The sequence below is a fragment of the Neoarius graeffei genome, chromosome 2 (genome assembly GCF_027579695.1).
Source record: "Neoarius graeffei isolate fNeoGra1 chromosome 2, fNeoGra1.pri, whole genome shotgun sequence".
NCBI lineage: Eukaryota > Metazoa > Chordata > Actinopteri > Siluriformes > Ariidae > Neoarius > Neoarius graeffei.
Window position 1 is genome coordinate 25,066,185 of NC_083570.1, and position 15,370 is coordinate 25,081,554.

Sequence of the window (15,370 nt, forward strand, 5' to 3'; positions counted from 1 at the left end):
ACAGCCTGGTAAAAAGCAGCCAAAGTAGAGTCCAAAGTAGCATGATTAAAGTCCCCAGAAATTATCATAAATGCCTCAGGGTGCTGTGTCTGCAGCCTTGCTGTGAGAGAGTGAATCCTCTCACATGCAGCGGCTGTGTCTGCCTTTGGAGGGATGTAAACACAGATGGTGATCACATGACTGAACTCCCTTGGCAGATAATATGGCCACAGGCTAATGGCTAGCAGCTCCAAGTCCGGGCAACATAAAACTGTCTTTACGGAGATATGTCCCGAGTTACACCAGCAGTTGTTAACATAAATGATGAGTCCCCCACCTTTGCTTTTCCCACATGTGTTAGTGTCTCTGTCGACTCTCACAGCAGTGAATCCCCGCAGGTCCACATTAGCATCCGGTACAAGGTGTGTTAGCCATGTCTCCATAAAGATAAATAAGCTGCTCTCCCGATAAATCCACTGGTTGTTCAGAGCGGAAAGCTCGTCGACCTTATTCGGCAGCGAGTTCACATTCCCCATGATAACGGAGGGAATGGATGGTTTGTAGCGCCGCCGGTTGTCCGCTAGCCTAGCCTTTAGCTTAGCTCCAGCCTTGCAGCCCCTGGGTTTCCTCCTCAGCTTGGCCGGTTATAGGGTGTCGTATCCCAGCTTGTCCCATTGTTTTCAGGGCCAGCAGCTCCTCTCTCGAATAAGAGAGAAAACTGGCTCCTGGTTGCGTGTTAAAGTGAAATATATCCATGTTATATAGTAAAACACACTATGTCTTCTTAAGAAGAGCAGAAAAGTGAAAAAAGAGGTTTAAAGAGTTAAAAACTACAGAGCTACTGGAGAGGCAGCCGTCTCACACAGCGCCCAAACACTGATGGGCGGGGCGGGGGATATAGATGACTCTGTCTTCTTGTTCTGTCTTGTTTGAGTTCCCAAACTGAACAATGAATGTCATGCCATGCACATTTTTATTAAATTTTTATTAATTGGGGGTGTATTTTTTTTATTTGATTTTTTAAAAATGTATTTCAGGTACCGAGGATAAACTTGGAGAGAGCAATATTTTCCGAGTGGAAAGGAAAGACAAAGATGGAGAGATGGACCGGGTCAGAGAAACAGAGGCACACCATCCTCCAATCCCAGCAAAGGTACGTGGGTATCAGATATGTGGGTGTACATATTTGGATTGTTCACCATTCATAGTTTGTTGATAAGGGTTCCAGATATAAGTTGCTTAATAATGCTTAATAGGTGCTTAATACATATGATTAACATTTCTGTTAATGGTAAGCAATATGCAGGATATTACATTTTACCCTTCTTTTGTACCTCAACTGGTACCTTTACTGTCTTTATTAGATTAGAGGAGCTGGCAGAGAGGTACTGGCCAAATGCAAGAGCTGTCAGAAGGAATGCAAAGGAATAGTGAAGTGCAGAGCTCAAAAGAACATAGGAGAGCTGCCTCACAGCTGCCTCACATGAGACTCTGGCAACTATCTGTTCAAGACACTGGCACACGTACTACTGACTGTTAAAGAAATAATGCCTGCAGCAAAAGATGAAAGGGAGCAGAGATCTTACAGACAACATTTCAAGCTTTGAAGGCCATATTAACAGAATGCAGCAAACATGCTGCGTCAGGTGTGCCATTGGTACCTGGACAAGTCTTTGGTGCACAGGCCCAGGAGGCATTAATTGATCATGTCCTTCTGTCTAAGGCTAGAACAAAACACATGACACTCTTGGTACTCTAAGTCTGCTCTAAAACAGTTTTAAAACAGTTATTCTGTTTGGATTACAAAGATTGCAACAGTGGATTTGCACGAGCTATGCTGGATACAGCAAGAATCACATTTGTGCCATCATCTACACCCCAGGGCCCAAAGATGATTTTTTATGCCTGAACAACCTGCTGCAGTCACTGTGACACAGCAGAACACACACCTTAAAATTATGGATATTAGTCCTGGGAGTGACCTGAGCATACTTGCCTGTTTGCAAGAGGTTATAGATAGATTGATGGTTTGACTCTAGGAGTGCATAGTGTGGTGGAAAAGCGTAATAATTCAGCACCTCGAGGCTGTTAGAAAAAAGCAGACAGAAATATGAGTTTATTATACTCTTGCGAGAGCTGGCTTCTCCACAGTGAAATTCACAAAGGATTTCACCCAGAGAAGTGCCTTCTGTTATCAACATGCTTTTTTTATACAGTTGAGCATGACTGACATATCACATGTTCCCCTGTTATCTCCTTTCATGGCCAGGGGCATCTTCTTTTCTATCTCAGCATGTAGACACACGATAACCTTGTGGGATAGAAGAGTGTAACACAAAACAACATACTTCATCTTATATCAACATGAAACACAGTGTCTGACCTTCCTTCTAAGGATCACTACTCTCTAAAAATCATAAATTCTCTAAAAATTATATTTTCCTCCACACATTCCCCCTTTTATCAATTATTTGATAACTATGATAAAGCAAGAGACTTTCCCTTATGCATATTTTCTGTTTCCTGTCCCTCCTACACAGGTTTTCAACAGGCACTTCATTAACAGGGAAATGGAAATGATTATACTGCTGTTTTTGTGAGACATACGTATAGGCATCTCTACACAAATGGCAAATGAACAGATAGGAAAAGATGCAGATTCACATTATATAAATCAAACATAACTATCATGTTATTTCTTCAGCCAGCAATAAGCATAAGCAAAAATATTTATAGTTCATAATCGTCCACATTCGAGAAAGCTCTTTCCAGGAACCCCTGGGGGTTATAATTCTAATATGGCTTCGGAGGCCAGTCCTCTGGATCCATCTTCACCATCTGGTAACTTTTCATAACAACATGCATCATCTTCATCACCATATCTCTCAAGTATCGTCAGATGGAGAAACACTGATAGGTGCTGTCAGGGGGTGATACTTCACTATTCTTGACAGATTTTGGTGCTCTGAGTCCAGGCATGCCCTTTTGCACTCTTCCTACCTCACTGAAACTCCGTGACACCCCACTAAATAATAGAATGGGGGTTAGGAATGTAAAGGTAGCGGAGCAGACACTGTTAGTGGGAGTAGATTTGGCCACAAAAATCAGAGTCAGTGAGTGAGAATGGACAATAAAATTTTAACTTCAGGCTAAAAAAAATGAAAATCAAACAAGAAGTGTCCATAAGCAAAATTTCAAAGTAGTAATAGGATTATGAAGACAAAAAAAAAAGAAAAATAAGATTCCAAAATTCAAGTAAAGTCAAAAAGTCAGAAACGTTCAAAATACTTCAAAATTCTAAATCTGCTAGCCTCTAAATTACAGAGGACAACCCACAGTACTTACAGAGCCTCAGTGCTCACGAAACACACGGCAATCAAGACTGTCGACATGAGACTAGACAAACACATATATACCAAGTGACGGTGTCATTTACAAACAAAAGTGAACACAATCAATTAACACAAACAACAAAAGAGACTCTGAGACAAAAGCACAAGTTTGTATACATGCAAACAAGCAGATTTACAAAATAAACACAAAAATTAATCCTCATAGCACATGAAAAGACACAAAACAGAGGTGGCTTGATCAGGGCCGCCTCCGGCATCCCCATGGCCACAACCAGGATGAACTAGCCCAGTTAGGCCCGGAACAAATAAATAACATGACATTTCTGTTCGGCACTCTTTTGCCGCTAGACAGATGCTGCCAGACCGAAGACTGCAACAAATGTTCCCCGCTAAACCGGTAATCATTTTATGCCAACAACATTTGTTTTGAACACAAGTGTGTGCACCTACTTAAGTACAATAAATGTTCACAGCATAATAAAATAGTCTTGCTTGTTTCTGTCTATAACAATGCATTTGAGCGCCAGTCCCATGTCCGTTCCATAATGTCATATACGAACGCAAATGTAAAAAGTCCACGTACATACGCATGTGTCTGTACAGTGGTGCTTGAAAGTTTGTGGACCCTTTAGAATTTTCTGTATTTCTGCATAAATATGACCTAAAACAACATCAGATTTTCACACAAGTCCTAAAAGTAGATAAAGAGAAACCAGTTAAACAAATGAGACAAAAATATTATACTTGGTCATTTATTTATTGAGGAAAATGATCCAATAGTACATATCTGTGAGTGGCAAAAGTATGTGAACCTTTGCTTTCAGTATGTGGTGTGACCCCCTTGTGCAGCAATACCAGCAACTAAACATTACCGGTAACTGTTGATCAGTCCTGCACACCGGCTTGGAGGAATTTTAGCCCATTCCTCCATACAGAACAGCTTCAACTCTGGGATGTTGGTGGGTTTCCTCACATGAACTGCTCGCTTCAGGTCCTTCCACAACATTTCGATTGGATAAAAGGTCAGGACTTTGACTTGGCCATTCCAAAACATGAACTTTATTCTTCTTTAACCATTCTTTGGTAGAATGACTTGTGTGCTTAGGGTCATTGTCTTGCTGTATGACCCACCTTCTCTTGAGATTCAGTTCATGGACAGATGTCCTGACATTTTCCTTTAGAATTCACTGGTATAATTCAGAATTCATTGCTCCATCAATGATGGCAAACTGTCCTGGCCCAGATGCAGCAAAACAGGCCCAAACCATGGTACTACCACCACCATGTTTCACAGATGGGATAAGGTTCTTATGCTGGAATGCAGTGTTTTCCTTTCTCCAAACATAACACTTCTCATTTAAACCAAAAAGTTCTATTTTGGTCTCATCTGTCCACAAAACATTTTTTCAATAGCCTTCTGGCTTGTCCACGTGATCTTTAGCAAACTGCAGATGAGCAGCAATGTTCTTTTTGGAGAGCAGTGGCTTTCTCCTTGCAACCCTGCCATGCACACCATTGTTGTTCAGTGTTCTCCTGATGGTGGACTCATGAACATTAACATTAGCCAATGTGAGAGAGGCCTTCAGTTGCTGAGAAGTTACCCTGGGGTCCTTTGTGACCTCGCTGACTATTACATACCTTGCTCTTGGAGTGATCTTTGTTGGTCGACCGCTCCTGGGGAGGGTAACAATGGTCTAGAATTTCCTTCATTTGTACACAATCTGTCTGACTGTGGATTGGTGGAGTCCAAACTCTTTAGAGATGGTTTTGTAACCTTTTCCAGCCTGATGAGCATCAACAACGCTTTTTCTGAGGTCCTCAGAAATCTCCTTTGTTCGTGCCATGATACACTTCCACATACATGTGTTGTGAAGATCAGATTTTGATAGATCCCTGTTCTTTAAGTAAAACAGGGTGCCCACTCACACCTGATTGTCATCCCATTGATTGAAAACACCTGACTCTAATTTCACCTTCAAATTAACTGCCAATCCTAGAGGTTCACATACTTTTGCCACTGACAGATATGTAATATTGGATAATTTTCCTCAATAAATAAATGACCAAGTATAATATTTTTGTCTAATTTATTTAACTGGGTTCTCTTTATCTACTTTTAGGACTTGTGTGAAAATCTGATGTTGTTTTAGGTCATATTTATGCAGAAATATAGAAAATTCTAAAGGGTTCACAAACTTTCAAGCACCACTGTACGCGAATGTCCGTGTGCATTTGTGTGTAAAACAGTCTCGATGGAGGGCTTCTCTGTGCGGTCACTTCATGACCGTCACAAGGAACATGAGGAGCTCAAGCTCTTACAGCTGCATTTACTGCCTGCAGGTCTTGTACAAATCTCCTCTCAGTGGGTTGTCCTGGTTCAGTGTGTTTCTTAACTGGAAAAATGGGAGTGTGCACAGGAAAGTTAAGGCAATCTACAATTAATCCTGCTGCCTTTAGAGAATTGAACACTGGCCTAGTGCCTTCTATAGCTTCAGATTTAAGGGGATCCTGGGACTTACAGGGTCTAAAATCAGACTTTGGGGTGATCACCCTTTATCAGCCCTATGTCATGTTTGCCCTATGCCCAAAGCTGTTTAGGAACCTCCGCTAAACATGGGGAGTCAACTGTAAGTTTAGTAAATTGCTATTCTGACCATATCCCTGGCACAGGTTTTTCAGTGGTTAACACTACGTCTCTCTTTAGAGACAATGAAATCCAGATTTGTTTGAAATGCATTCATGTTTTTACTATACAGTACTCTTGGATCGGTGGTATATTGCCAGTCGCATTTACATACTTCAACACTCATGGGCCCAAATCCTTCCACCTGTCCCCTTGTTATCACCCGCCCAAACAAAGTTTGGTGGGGTATATAGAAACGGGTTCTGTCCGTCCATCCATCTGTCCGTCTGGTCACGGTTTCGTTTCCAGACCATATCTTTAAAACTACTGAAGATACAGTGGGGCAAATAAGTATTTAGTCAGTCACCAATTGTGCAAGTTCTCCCACTTAAAAAGATGAGAGAGGCCTGTAATTTTCATAACAGGTATATCTCAACTATGAGAGACAAAATGAGAAAAAAAAAATCCAGAAAATCACACTGATTTTTAAAGAATTTATTTGCAAATTATGGTGGAAAATAAGTATTTGGTCAATGACAAAAGTTCAGGGGTGTCGTGGCTCAGGTGGATAAGGCACCGTACCGGGGACCGGGGTTTGATTCTGACCTGAGGTCATATCCAGATCCCTCCCCATCTCTCCCACTCATTTCCTGTCTCTACACTGTCTTATCCAATAAAGCTAAAAAAATAACAAAAGTTCATCTCAATACTTTGTTATATACCCTTTGTTGGCAATGACAGAGGTCAAATGTTTTCTGTAAGTCTTCACAAGGTTTTGACACACTGTTGCTGGTATTTTGGCCCATTCCTCCATGCAGATCTCCTCTAGAGCAGTGATGTTTTGGGGCTGTCACTGGGCAACACGGACTTTCAACTCCCTCCAAAGATTTTCTATGGGGTTGAGATCTGGAGACTGGCTAGGCCACTCCAGGACCTTGAAATGCTTCTTACGAAGCCTCTCCTTCGTTGCCCGGGCAGTGTGTTTGGGATCATTGTCATGCTGAAAGACCCAGCCACATTTCATCTTCAATGCCCTTGCTGATGGAAGGAGGTTTTCACTCAAAATCTCACGATACATAGCCCCATTCATTCTTTCCTTTACACGGATCAGTCGTCCTGGTCCCTTTGCAGAAAAACAGCCCCAAAGCATGATGTTTCCACCCCATGCTTCACAGTAGGTATGATGTTCTTTGGATGCAACTCAGCATTCTTTCTCCTCCAAACACGACAAGTTGAGTTTTTACCAAAAAGTTCTATTTTGGTTTCATCTGACCATATGACATTCTCCCAATCCTCTTCTGGATCATCCAAATGCTCTCTAGCAAACTTCAGATGGGCCTGGACATGTACTGGCTTAAGCAGGGGGACATGTCTGGCACTGCAGGATTTGAGTCCCTGGCGGCGTAGTGTGTTACTGATGGTAGCCTTTGTTACTTTGGTCCCAGCTCTCTGTAGGTCATTCACTAGGTCCCCCCGTGTGGTTCTGGGATTTTTGCTCACTGTTCTTGTGATCATTTTGACCTCACGGGGTGAGATCTTGCATGGAGCCCCAGATTGAGGGAGATTATCAATGGTCTTGTATGTCTTCCATTTTCTAATAATTGCTCCCACAGTTGATTTCTTCACACCAAGCTGCTTACCTATTGCAGATTCAGTGTTCCCAGCCTGGTGCAGGTCTACAATTTTGTTTCTGGTGTCCTTTGACAGCTCTTTGGTCTTGGCCATAGTGGAGTTTGGAGTGTGACTGTTTGAGGTTGTGGACAGGTGTCTTTTATACTGATAACGAGTTCAAACAGGTGCCATTAATACAGGTAACGAGTGGAGGACAGAGGAGCCTCTTAAAGAAGTTGTTACAGGTCTGTGAGAGCCAGAAATCTTGCTTGTTTGTAGGTGACCAAATACTTATTTTACCGAGGAATTTACCAATTAATTCATTAAAAATCCTACAATGTGATTTCCTGGATTCTTTCCCCCCATTCTGTCTCTCATAGTTGAAGTGTACCTATGATGAAAATTACAGGCCTCTCTCATCTTTTTAAGTAGGAGAACTTGCACAATTGGTGGCTGACTAAATACTTTTTTGCCCCACTGTATCTTCATGAAACTTTGTATACATATCAAGCAAAATGTGAACTGGTGCCTTTTGCTATTTTGGATTTTTGAAAAAAAAAGTATTTTTCAAATTTTTACATAAATAGTTTTTGACTTTGTTTCTAAGAGCAGTGTTCGTTTCCAGAGCATATATCCAAAACTATTCATGGCACGGATTTGAAACTTGGTATACAGTGGTGCTTAAAAGTTTGTGAACCCTTTAGAATTTTCTATATTTCTGCATAAATATGACCTAAAACATCATCAGATTTTCACACAAGTCCTAAAAGTAGATAAAGAGAACCCAGTTAAACAAATAAAGCAAAAATATTATACTTGGTCATTTATTTACTGAGGAAAATGATCCAATATTACATACCTGTGAGTGGCAAAAGTATGTGAACCTTTGCTTTCAGTATCTGGTGTGACCCCCTTGTGCAGCAATAACTGCAACTAAACGTTTCTGATAACTGTTGATCAGTCCTGCACACCAGCTTGGAGGAATTTTAGCCCATTCCTGTGTACAGAACAGCTTCAACTCTGGGATGTAGGTGGGTTTCCTCATATGAACTGCTCAATTCAGGTCTTTCCACAACATTTTGATTGGATTAAGGTCAAGACTTTGACTTGGCCATTCCAAAACATTAACTTTATTCTTCTTTAACCATTCTTTTGTAGAATGACTTGTGTGCTTAGGGTCATTGTCTTGCTGCATGACCCACCTTCTCTTGAGACTCAGTTCATGGACAGATGTCCTGACATTTTCCTTTAGAAAATTCAGAATTCATTGTTCCATCAATGATGGTAAACCGTCCTGGCCCAGATGCATCAAAACAGGCCCAAACCATGATACTACCACCACCATGTTTCACAGATGGGATAAGGTTCTTATGCTGGTATGCAGTGTTTTCCTTTCTCCAAACATAACGCTTCTCACTTAAACCAAAAAGTTCTATTTTGGTCTCATCCATCCACAAAACATTTTTCCAATAGCCTTCTGACTTGCCCACGTTATCTTTAGCAAACTGCAGATGAGCAGCAATGTTCTTTTTGTTGAGCAGTGGCTTTCTCCTTGCAACCCTGCCATGCACACCATTGTTGTTCAGTGTTCTCCTGATGGTGGACTCATGAACATTAACATTAGCCAATGTGAGAGAGGCCTTCAGTTGCTTAGAAGTTATCCTGGGGTCCTTTGTGACCTCGCCGACTATTACACGCCTTGCTCTTGGAGTGATCTTTGTTGGTTGGCCACTCCTGGGGAGGGTAACCATGGTCTTGAATTTCCTCCATTTGTACACAGTCTGTTTGACTGTGGATTGGTGGAGTCCAGACTCTTTAGAGATGGTTTTGTAACCTTTTCCAGCCTGATCAGCATCACCAATGCTTTTTCTGAGTTCCTCAGAAATCTCCTTTGTTCATGCCATGATACATTTCCACAAACATGTGTTGTGAAGATCAGACTTTGATAGATCCCTGTTCTTTAAATAAAACAGGGTGCCCACTCACACCTGATTATCATCCCATTGATTGAAAACACCTGACTTTAATTTCACCTTCAACTTAACTGCTAATCCTAGAGGTTCACATACTTTTGCCACTCACAGGTATGTAATATTGTATCATTTTCCTCAATAAATAAATGACCAAGTATAACATTTTTGTCTCATTTGTTTAACTGGGTACTCTTTATCTACTTTTAGGACTTGTGTGAAAAGCTGATGATGCTTTAGGTCATATTTATGCAGAAATATAGAAAATTCTAAAGGATTCACAAAATTTCAAGCACCACTGTCCATGTTAACAAGGTGACGTAGATGTGCCTTTTCATACTCAGAAATTTGAGAAATTTTAATTTTTAATGTTTCCGTGGAAACAATCTCAGACTTCATCTCTCAGGTTAGTCTTAGGGGTAGGTTTTGTTTTATCTGGAGCAGAACTTGAAAACTATGAGTGGTATGGTCTTGAAAGTTGAGATATGTGTTGTTTAAGTAATGAATATGTGCCTTTTGATACTAAGACATATGAGAAATTTTAATTTTTAGCTCACCTAAAACAAAGGTCTGGTGGGCTTGTGCCATGGACTGCTGAGGTCAGTATAAAGAGGTAGGGTTGGTTTCCTGCAGCAGAACTTGAAAAATGTGACAAATAATATCTTGAAACTTGGTATATAGTTGGTATATAGGGCGGGGGATATAGATGACTCTATCTTCTTGTTGTTTTGCCAATGACACGTACAGAGCCATGTGTGAAGTAAACAGCAGTTGATAATCACTTGGTGGTTGCACAAACACAGCGCACCTGTAACTATTCCAAAATAACTTCAACAACAGTTCTTCACATCTTCTCCTTTCCTTAAACCAGTCCTGCTCAAACTTAACATCTGGGTGCCCGTGGCTAACATGAGTGGTGCAGTGTAAGTTTTCTGATTGCATATAATCAGTACCAATTGGACTAGTGCATGTTTTTGCCATCTCAATCTGCTCCCGATTCGTATTCAGAACATCTGAGGGTGCCAACCTCCACTCGTACACATAAAGCCATCTTGGCACTGTCGACCTCTTCCACAGCCCCTTCTGTGTCCCTCTCCATGCTGTTGACTTGCTTGTGTAACTTGCACCACCAAGACCATTGTAAACATGGCTTTGTGAAGAGCATCGTCCTTTTTTCTCTGTTTTTCCTGCCTCTTCTCTGCAGGTACTGCATGTCTCTGCAGATATTGTGTTACTATCTCATCATCCTACTGCTTACAGGTTTTTATTTGTGTGATGTCCATTTGGACTGGAAACCTTGTTCTGACAGCGTCCTGCAATCCAGTAATGGACTCTTGGTAGGCCCGGTTACTGGCGTGCGTCCAATCTGGGTGGTTTGCATGCTCTTCTTCTTCAGGAAACTTGTCTTGGATCTTGCTAAAGTCCAAACCTAGTTTCTTTGCAAACACTCAGCACAGTTCATGGCTGGTGGGGAGGTATGTTTTACAGAAACTGTCGAGTTGCTCGGCACACTTAGGACCACCATGCTGTCTGGGATCCTTTATCTCAGCATCCATTTGCATAATCTCCTCTGGACTCCAGGCATGGAAGACCATAATTGGGCCTTCTGGGCCTGCCACAGCGACCATTGGCATATTAATGACTGTGCGAACCTCCCCATCTTTATCAGCACACACTGGAGAGCCTCCAGTTCCCTTCTTTATTGTGTGGGGCCTTGTGTGTGATGACACTGGGGTAGATGTCATTACCTGTGTAGAGCTTTCACCTTGTTCAAATTCCTCTATGGGTTGATTATGGTCATACACTTGTTGACCAGCAGAGGCTGACACAGGCTCTGTTTCTGGAATCTGAGAAGAAGCCAGAGGAAGAGTGGGAGGGAATGAATAGCAACTCATATCCAAATCCTGCATCAGGCTGAGTTTTGGGTAAATGCCAGCAGACGTCATGTCCGTTTTCCTTTGTGAAGTTCCAGGCACATAGGGGAGCGGAGCTGAAGCTACAGAAGCAAAAGCACTAGAATTCTGGTTAGTTCCCTGCCGTTCTATCTGACCCTGACGTGTATGTGAATTTGCCCATTTATCTCTTACTGCAGCTTCCGTTTGCCACATTTTAAATGCACCCCAATCAACCTGTCATCTATGTTTCTTCTTCCTTTTTTCATTATCTTCCTCTACTCGTTTCAACCTTTCCTTGAGATTCCATATCTGCCATACACTTAAACTGCCTCCCTCTGGGATCCCACATCGTTCTACCCACATCCTAAGTTGCTTACACAAGTCCGGTCTATACTTAGTTAACATAAATTTAACATTTGAAGAAGGGGGTAGGTTTCAGGAGTTATCTCAGTTTCTGACCGCTTTGTTTCTTTTTGACCCATCTTACTTGTATGTTGCAGAGGAACTGCAAAGACCGTATTTTACTCTCACGTTTACCCCTAGCGTAGACACACTTATGATAACCTTGTAGGATAGAAAAGTGTAACACAAAACAACATACTTTATCTTATAAACACAAGACACAGTGTCTGACCTTCCTTCAAAGGATCACTATTCTCTGAAAATCATAAATTCTCTAAAAATTATATTTTCCTCTACAATAGTTCAACCTTTTTGGTCTCCAATTGTCTGTTTCATGATCCCACAGTGGGATTTGGATTTGGAGCAGTTGGAGATGTTTGTGTAACTTTCCCTATGAATCAATGGAAGATGCAGAAAATAACTTTCACAGAAGACAGCCTTAATACTTGCCATTACTACGGGACCAAAGTTCAAAGATGCTGTGCTATGGCCAAACTCAGCACTCTGAACAAAGATAATGATAGCACAAATACTTTATAGCAATCAATTTTTGAACCTATCTGCCCTTGTGGATGAGAGTGAACCCAGGCCAGCCTTATGTCAAGTGAGAGCACTCAAGCACTTTGTACAAGAGATGGCCAGCTGGCAGGTCACTGACCAGCTGTTTGTGTGCTTTGGGGAGGACAGTAAGGGGGCCCTCTGCTATCTAAAGACGGGTTAGTCCTAAATAAAGTGCTTGTGCTATGACACTTGAACAAAGGTGTCTTATTCTGTTACATGCCATTTACAAAATGTTTCTTCTATTACATGCCATTTGAGGGGCACCCTAGAAGACTAGAGGAGTGTTAGTTGTAGACCTTATGAAGCAGTGATATGAAATTCATGGTCTTCCGTTACCAGATTTTACAGATTGAATATTGCATCATACCAACCCATGTGCTCTGTGGTAAATTTTCTCTTTACCTTCAATAAAGTACAGCATTAAGTCCTTACATTATTAAGACCAATTCATATCATCAATAGAGTACAGTACAGTATCGACCTTGAAGTGGTATCAATACTTGAGCATCACTGAAGAATATTTACATTATCCACGAGTGCTCTCTTATTGTCTTGTCAGGTGCAGTATTAGGAGGTGTTATGAACCCTTATGGTGACTTTGATACATGAGCTTCACTAATTCTGAGGGTAACTGCCCTGATGGTTCAGAAGAAAAAGTAGTCAAATGTATGTAACTATATGTATATAAACATGGTTCTGCAACTGAGTGGAGGACTGTCAGGACTACCTGAATCACTCAGGTTGATGAGAATGGCCAGAGCATGGACCATGAGGGGTGAGGGTTAATTTCTTTTTTCTTACCTTACCTTTCAGGGCTTCTGTAACAGTGGGAACAGTTTTATGTTGTTACTTAAGCACCTAAAAACATGATTTGTTGTTGTTTTAAACATGATATGAGGACACTAAGGTCCGGACCTCAATAGTTTAGGCTTGTTTGTTTGTTTGTTTGTTTGTTTGTTTGTTTTTTACAGCTTACATAGTTTAACATAGTTTATGCATGCCAATATCCAATCAGCAGTGATGATTGGTTCTCAACTGACAAAGCAGCTAAGGAAGAAACTATAACTTTGCCCTGACTTAATCACACGTTATGTTTAGCTCTCACAAAACACTGTACTACCAGACCTCTTGTTTAAAGACTTCTTGTTTAGGGATATGCAACATGTGTATTACCATCTATCATCTGACATCATGATGGTCATTTGGCAGTGTTTAAAATGCTATGTTAACTGATCTTGGTGCCATTTTCTCAACTGACTCATAGCCAAAGACTGCTCCGTATGTGCTGTCCCCCACCGAATCAGCCAGTGACAGGAAGATCCTGCCAGCTACACCCCCAGCCTCCACAAAACCTACCTTAGGGCTGACTGAACGTTCTCATACTCAAGGTCTGCCTTTATTTTATTGGCCAGTATTATGTTTAACCTTGATTATAATTGTACTTTCTTTAATCTTGAATCTTGAATGCTGTTTGTGATAAATGAATTTGTGAAGAAATCTAGTATTATTATAATAAGTCTAAGCAGAACACTGAATGCTTTCTATGTAGGTATGTGCAAACTAATGTTCTTTATAACTGTGAGAACTGATCAGCACACTGCTTATACAGATTTATCTGGATTCACATAACGTTCAATGCAGTTTATTACACATATATTTATTAGAAGAGTAGAAATGAACTGAAGGAATACTGGTTAACTATAAATGTTTTTCCCCATGCATCTATGACTCATTTTTACTTTACTTAATACAGTGTCGTGGAAACTATCTCAAGCAAGAATACTCCAAAGTCAGAGAGTTTGCAGAAAGAAATAGACTTTTATCAAATCAATAACAAAAGCCGAGTTAGTCTGCAGAGTGATCCCCCCTCAGTCATAGGGTTTATCATTTTATACAGTTTCAAAATAACAGTTTACGCTCAATAATTTCATTGATTAACATGTCTCGCCAAACCTCATCAACATTTTCTATTGATCAGTACCTGTACATCTCACACTTCTCATATATTTTATCAACCAGGCCAAACAGTCCAGTACATGAATGCACAATTTAGGAAGAGTTAAAACATATGATAGGAAGTGATACATCTTGAACAACACACTATTCAGAGTGTACAATACATGATTCAAAATGACTGGAACCAAATCAGCATAACATAAAGATTGATACAGGTTGCAGGTGCAAAACTAACACACCTAATAACACACAAAATAATGTGATGCTTAATGCAGAATGCACAACACACGATTCATTGTGTAGAATCCATGATTCAAAATGACTTGGGCTAGACCAGCATAACATAAGATAAAAAAATGATACATGATGCAGGTGTGCAGCTTAGCACAATACAAGAACAGTACACAATTCAGAATGACTTAGCAGAAAATAATATTTGGCAATAACAACCCTTCAGTAAGCTCAGTCTCAATTTCTTTACTGTATTTACTTGTTTGTTGTAATTATGATCATTTATAAATCAATTTATTATTACTTTTAATAGAATCAGCTTCACATCAGTGTTTTGTTTAATGTGAATAATTAATGAATATGATTGTGTACATGATTATATATGAAAAACACCATAACATTGTATTTTGGGAGAGTTATTGGCTTTGCGAATAAGATGGAGATATGCCAAACCATTATTGATCAGTACCATATCTCTGTAACACTCTGAAATGGACTGCACTGCTTAAAGCTTGAAGCTCCTTAATCTTGTATGCTGATGTTTGTGTGTATATGTGTGTGGTTACATATGAATAGAAATATCAACAACAGTAGTGGGTTTCATGTATGTCAATGCAACAATGGGTTGCTCACTGATAATATGGAAGTCAGAGAACCAGAGATATGTACTATGCTCATGTATCTGGAATACTATCTACAACCCCGATTCCAAAAAAGTTGGGACAAAGTACAAATTGTAAATAAAAACGGAATGCAATAATTTACAAATCTCAAAAACTGATATTGTAT

At 40.4% G+C, this 15,370-nt stretch overlaps 1 protein-coding gene across 1 annotated transcript in view; it reads left to right on the forward strand.

Moving 5' to 3' along the window:
* The window catches only part of LOC132869202 (capping protein, Arp2/3 and myosin-I linker protein 3-like), a 250,085-nt gene that overhangs the window by 232,415 nt on the left and 2,300 nt on the right, over window positions 1-15,370 (forward strand). Inside the window, exons 36-37 of the mRNA XM_060902539.1 lie at window positions 1,017-1,132; window positions 13,659-13,782. Coding sequence (XP_060758522.1) covers window positions 1,017-1,132; window positions 13,659-13,782 — 240 coding nt within the window. The remainder of the gene's footprint in view (window positions 1-1,016; window positions 1,133-13,658; window positions 13,783-15,370) is intronic.